The 6,769-nt window shown below is 42.8% G+C and overlaps 1 protein-coding gene across 4 annotated transcripts in view; it reads left to right on the top strand.

Annotated features, from left to right (window-relative positions):
- Nucleotides 1-6,318, top strand: part of Alpk1 (alpha kinase 1) — a 105,360-nt gene extending 99,042 nt beyond the window's left edge. For 3 of the 4 annotated variants that reach the window (XM_021158235.2, XM_029475300.1, XM_029475299.1), the window contains 3 exons: nt 2,015-2,177; nt 2,951-3,137; nt 4,423-6,318. In XM_021158235.2, coding sequence (XP_021013894.1) covers nt 2,015-2,177; nt 2,951-3,137; nt 4,423-4,622 — 550 coding nt within the window. In that variant the 3' untranslated portion in view covers nt 4,623-6,318. Of the gene's footprint in view, nt 1-2,014; nt 2,178-2,950; nt 3,138-4,422 lie in introns of those variants that run through there. The other variant, XM_029475301.1, reaches the window with a different exon arrangement.
- Nucleotides 6,319-6,769: the final 451 nt, after the last annotated feature.

The following is a 6,769-nucleotide window of genomic DNA, read 5'->3' as shown; positions in this document are numbered from 1 at the left end:
AGGAAGGAAGGAAGAGAGGGAGGGAGGGAGGGAAGGAGGAAGGAAGGAAGGAAGGAAGGAAGGAAGGAAGGAAGGAAGGAAGGAAGGAAGGAAGAAGAGAAGGGAGAGACTTCAGACTTCTTGAAACAACAAACAATCTTAAATCTTGCAGGCAATCAAAGCAGTAAAGCAAAACTATTCACATACAAAGAAATGTCACTTAGACAGCTGACTTCCCAGTAGCAGAAATAACAATCGTAAACAATGGAAGTCTCACACTTGAAAGTATCTAATGGAAGAAATGTTAAAGACATTTGCATATTAAAATAAAAGTGACCACAGGAGACCGATGCTAAGGAAAAACCGCATAAAATGAAAGAAAACAGCGTCTTCCTAGCCACTAGATGAAGACCCATAATCCTAGAAGAATGTTCCAGAAATGGCACCCTACATGGGTAACCCGTTTTTGCACACTGCTGCTGGTCTCAGTCGATAAATGAAAAGCTGATAAATGAAAAGCTCTAAATTGTTTTGAGCCTTCTGCAGGCCTGCACTCAGCACTCGGATGCCACTCTCCGGATGCTCCTTCTCTCTGGGATGCACTCTAATACCACAGAGGCTCCATCTGGGTGTGCCCTTCCCACTGCCATTGCTCCCATCCTCCCGAGTCTGAATGGCCAGGACTGTAGCCTCCTTGAGTATATTAGATTCAGAGAGTTCTGATGCAGATTTGCCTCATGGTGGTCTAGGATGTTGGCAACTCCCTCTGATTTTGTAGGACCCTCCAAGCACATGTGACATGACTCATAAATTCATACTAACTTATAGCAAGTATAAATTACTACAGTGACATGTAGTACTGTAATTATGTGTTATTTAGTTACTTACTATCTTGTATAGTCTCTGTCCAATTATACTATGAACCCTCGAAAGTTACATATCTAATAGCTCATGATAAAATTGGTAAAATATCTAATAGCTCTTGGCAAAATTGGTATTCACAGAATGAAATCATCATTTCAAGAGAGGAATAGAGGAGGTACTGACTAGGTGACACAATTAAGGCCACACTGCAGATGAGACTGTCAGGCTCCAGAGTCTGACCATACTCTGGTACATTGTGCTGAGCCGTGGTTTACACACAGGCATGAAGAACTACCACCCTGACTGGATCGTTTCCCTCCATATTAACATATGGAGGTCACATAGCAGGAGCTGTGCTCTCTTGTAGACAAGGCTGCTATAAAATGATTTAGATCTGCAGTTGAGAGAGTTGATATTGATTAGATAAGGAATAGACATTATCTTTTCTAAAAAGAGATTTATTTCTCTTATGTATATGAGTACACTGTAGCTGTCTTCAGACACACCAGAAGGGGGCATCAGATCCTTTACAGATGGGTGTGAGCCACCATGTAGTTGCTGGGACTTGAACTCAGGATCTCTGGAAGAGCAGTCAATGCTCTTAACCGCTGAGCCATCTCTTCAGCCCCTGAAATTGTCTTTTATACTTCATATTTCTCCTTTTTTATTAGTTTATTTATTTATTCACTTTACATCCTGATCGCAGACCCCTTCTCCCAGTCCCCCATGTACACATAGTCTCTCTGCACTGCCCCCCATCCCTCCTTTCCATCTCCTCTGAGAAGAAGAAGCTCCCCACCCACCTTAGGTATCAACCCACCTCGGCACATCAAGTCACTGCAGGGCTAGAAGCATCCTCTCTCACTGAGGACAGACAAGGGAGTCCAGTTAGGGGAAGAGAATCCACAGACAGGAGGCAGAATCAGGGACAGATCCTGTTCCAGGTGTGGGGCGACCTATATGAAGACCAAGCTGTACACCTGCTACATATGTGTGGGGTCCTAGGTCCAGCCTGCGCTTGCTCTTTGGTTGGTGGTTCAGTCTTTGGGGTGCCCAAGGGTCCAGGTTAGTTGACTCTGTTGGTCTTCTTGTGGGTCCCTCTATCCTGCTTATATAGTCGATAGTAAAGATCGGTTTCACATGTTGCTATGTGGGTTCTGTCCATCCATAGATACGTTGGGAAAGAATACAAAGAGAGGAAGGGGCTCCGGTACCACTTCACTGATGTGGAGCGGCAGATGACAGCGCAGCACTATGTGACAGAGTTTAACAAGAGACTCTACGAGCAAAAGATTCCGACTCAGATATTCTACATCCCCTCTACAATATTACTGGTAAAGCATGAGTTAATTAAACAAGCCTGCAGCTAGATATTAGATTAGATTTCTATTACAAGTCTACCAATGGTCCAATAAGATCTTAGACGTCTAGTTCCTAGGCTCCTTCCTCTGCTTCATCAACTCCATCCTATTAAAAAAAAAATGAGAAGAATGACAGTCTGCCCCATCCAGCACATTAATTTGGGCTGCCTGGGTGACATCAGAGTCACTGTTGATCCCAGCATCTGGTTAAGTCAACCTTCTTACTCGACTGTTCTTGGTGTCTTGTCTCTCTACAAAAGGACCTTCCAGGTTGTATTTTGTAAAAAAATTATCCCCTCGGCATGAAACATAAACCCCTTGTTTTGCATTTCTTCCTCTCAATCTTTGCAACCAAGTGATAAAAAGATGTACCTTAAACACATTTATCCAGGGAAAACCATAAGCACTTCCCCTTTCAAAGAATTGTAACTGCTGGGCCCAGTTTGTCGTCTTAGATTCGACCCAGCCTGTCTTCTGTCTTGGATTTCAGAGATGTTGGAACCAAACTCTCTTCACTAAACACCACGTTAGAGGAAGTGACTCCGGGTACTTTGTATTTATTGCATCATTGAACCATTTTGACAAAACTAATGAGGAATTGTTATTCCTCGTAGTCCTAGCTCTGAGGACATGGAAGTCTAGAATAAATCCCCATGGCAGAAGCTCAGTCCACACAGAGATCCACCCCACTGCAGAGAACATGGTGCTCCCTGTTGTGAATACTCCCTCCCGTCTCTCTGTTGCAGATTCTGGAAGACAGGACTATAAAGGGATGCATCAGCGTGGAGCCTTACATCCTGGGGGAATTCGTCAAGTTATCCAATAACACCAAAGTAGTCAAAAATGAATACAAAGCTACAGAATATGGCTTGGCCTACGGCCATTTTTCTTATGAGTTTTCTAACCATAGAGATGTGGTGGTTGATTTACAAGGTATGCAAAATAAGGGTTTATTTTTTTTAATTCTGAATATTGCAACTGATAACACTAATCATATACCATAGATCATTCTATGTGCAGGGTACTGTTTAGAATTAAGGTAATTGATTTTGCTGTGTGTAGCAAATGATTCCCAAGTGACTTGGGCACCTCATGATCTGCGAGCCTGTGGTCTCTTGGGCTCAGTTGCAGAGCGGTCCCTACAAACTTCCACTCACTTGAGAGGATGCAAGTGAAGTCAGTTTCTTACTGCTACATTCCACTTCAAAATTCTCTCAACTTCTTCCATGGGGCTGGAGGATGGCTCAGTGGTTAAGAACCCTTGCTGTCCTCATATAAGGCCTGGGTTCAATCCCAGTGCCCACGTGACTGGCTGCTCACAACTCTCACTCTAGTTATCCAACACTCCTCCACAGGCAGATCAATAATTACTTAATTGAACTTAAAATCACCCCTGCTTTTTTCTCTAGCCCTTTATTCATCTTGAAAGCTAATATTTGAGTTTCATACTTGGAAATATGAAACAAGAAGCTGTGTGTACTTAAATTTGAGTTTTCTTAAAATCTGCATTAATATTAGTGATTTTTTTCAGTTTGTTGGTTATTGTATTTATGATCATTCATATCAGAGACTATTCTAGCAAGAGACCCTCAATCCTCAGCTCTTCCCCCACAGCATTTAGAGCTGTCACACTGTATGCTTCACGCACCCACAGTTTATTATCTGTCTCTCTTCGTGAGCATGTTTGCTCGATTGGTACAAACGTTTTTGTTTATCTCATTCACTCCTGTGTACCTAGTATATAAAAAATGTACACTTTCTGTACTCAAGACATAAGTGTAGGGTAGTCAGGCAAATATAGGGCCTAGTGAATAAGGTATTAAAAAAAACTTCTAAATCAAGACAAATGCTCAACGTTGAGATTTTAGTAATTATTCTAAATGAACGTTATGCTTTACAATTCTGTGAATATTCAGTATCTCAGTATGTCATACTTGATATATGTTACAATGCAGTATTCAGTTATCTTCCTACAGTTAGTAATTAGGATATTCATCTCAAATGCCTTGGCAGAAACGTACTAAGTCATGGAATGACCAAGTTTTCAATGTATCTCTTTAAGCATGTGTGTGTGTGTGTGTGTGTGTGTGTGTGTGTGTGTGTGTGTGTGTGTGTATGTGTGCATGTGTGTATATATATATGTGCATGTGTATATATATGTGTGCATGTGTTGACATTTCTAGGGCATATGGTGCTCAGATGTATCATTCTCTTTTAGGTTGGGTGACTGGTAATGGAAAAGGCCTGATCTATCTCACGGATCCTCAGATTCACTCTGTAGATCAGAAAGATGTCACTACAAACTTTGGAAAGCGGGGAATATTTTACTTCTTTAACAACCAACATGCAAGCTGTAATGAAATATGCCATCGTCTTTCTCTGACTAGACCTTCACTAGAGCAAACAAGTAAGGTATAGCCTGTGGGTTGGGAGCTTGACAAGGCTTCAAGAGCCTAGCATCAGATCTGTCTCCTTCCAGGCATGCAGAGTGTATTGACATATTTATTGATTGGGCCTACGGATGATTCTGGTCACTGACTTATGAGGGGAATTCACAAGTGTCGATTTCAGGCCTACCCTTGCTTGCCAGGAAAAGATCCTACAGACCTTGTTCCCTCTGACACAGGGACATGTCTGGAGGCTGTCCTAGGCTCTACAGTTGTATATGATGTTCAAGATCCTGAGTTGTATGAAGACAACATGGAAAAGGGCCCCAACCAACCCACAATGGATGCAGATCTCAGCTGAAAACAAACTGCTGTCATTAAGCCGTTGTGGTTTCAGTTTGTTTTGTTGTTGTTTAGTAGGTTGGTTATGGCTTGGTTTGTTTGGTTTTTGTTTGTTTGTCTGTTTGGAGAGTTTTGGTCATTACCTGTTAAAACTGATACTGTTGCTGCTTTCATATTAACTTGAGAGCTCTTTGTGAATTTAAAACATCCAGACTCCTGAAAAGATTTCAAACTTTGTTTCTCTTTTTACATTTGCCATTTGGTAAAGCTGTTATCCATTTAGACTTTTTTTAAACTGAGCTGTCGTTACCAATCTTCTTTTCATGTTTGTGTGTGATACCAGATATTTCTGTATTCTGGGTTTCTTTCTGATTCCCCCATGCTTTCTTCTAGTATATTTCTATCTACGAAAGGTGTGATAGAAGAGTGGTCATGGACCACAGGGTCACCACAGCCTATTGCTTTCCCCATCCATCTTCTTCACACAAGATTGGTAATTATTATTTCCTGCTGAAAGCATTTGTATAAATGCTCAGTGGTACCACACACATTTGCGGTATGTCTTCTCGCCTGGGTTAACACAACCCAGGAACTCCCTCATAGACAGTCTTAGAGCTTTGTCTCCTAGATATTTCTAAATCTTGTCTAGCTATCAATATTAACTATCACATACTGTGCTAAGGAAATCTAGGATGAGGGGTGGTCATTAAGGGGTACCACGGATTCAGTGTAGAAGGATGGAAAGAGAATTGTATATCCTAGAAAGAAAACAAAGCAGAGGAACCAAGAGTGACAGATTGGAGGGATGTGATAGCCAAAAATGTCAAGGAAGAGAGTGACAAGCAGAAGAAGGGAAATGGGAAGCCACTGAGAAAGAGAAGCATCGGAGGATGTCTCAGAGCAGAGAGGGTGAGAGGGTGGGGGTAGGGGACACTCCAAAAGTACAACCTTTGTTGGAACAGAAAAACAGCTACTAGCAGAATGGGCAGAGGTCCAGTGCCAGAAGTCCTCCCAAGAGCTCTGGGTATATCCCTTTCTAGGGTCCTAGGCCCCACTTCTTCCTCACTAAGCCTGCCCCAGGATATCTTCCCTTGCATGAGAAGACTTTGCAACAGCTGCAAAGCCTTGGGTGCTGAGTGGTGTGCATGTGAAGAGCACCGCTGGGAGCACCAAGCATCCCCTCTCAATGTACAATTAACCTAAATTCCCCTACGCCCTCCCTCAAGAGCATCCTCCAATCCCACTCGTTTTGTTCCAATACAAGATTTTATTCTTTGCTGCTGGATAATATTCCAGATGAGCCTGTTATAGCTGGCTCCTGAGAGGCTCTGCCAGAGCCTGACAAATACAGAAGTGGATGCTCGAAGCCAACCATTGAACTGAACTCAGGGGTCCCCAATGAAGGAGCTAGAGAAAGGACTGAAGGAGCTAAAGGGGTTTGAAACCCCATAGAAAGAACAATATCAGCCAACCAGAGCCCCTAGAGCTTCCAAGGACTAAACCACCAACCAAAGAGTAGACATGGAGGGATCCATTGCTCCAGCCACATGTGTAGCAGAGGATGGCCTTGTTGGGCATCAATGGGAGGAGAGGCCCTTGGTCCTGTGAAGGCTCAGTGCTGCAATGTAGGTGAATGCCAGGGCAGGAAGGTGGGAGTGAGTGGATGGGTGCAGGGGGTGGGGGACACCTTCAATAGAAGCAGGGGGAGGGAGGATGAGATAGGGGGTTTCTGGGAGGGGAAACCAGGAAAGGGGATAACATTTGAAATGTAAATAAATAAAATATCCAATAAAAAAAATCAATGTCTTTGCTAAAAGTATGACCATTAATCAGGAC

This window comes from Mus caroli, chromosome 3 (genome assembly GCF_900094665.2).
Source record: "Mus caroli chromosome 3, CAROLI_EIJ_v1.1, whole genome shotgun sequence".
NCBI classification, from domain to species: Eukaryota; Metazoa; Chordata; class Mammalia; order Rodentia; family Muridae; genus Mus; species Mus caroli.
The sequence above is the reverse complement of the archived record's forward strand: the minus strand, read 5'-3'. Positions and strand labels throughout refer to the sequence as shown.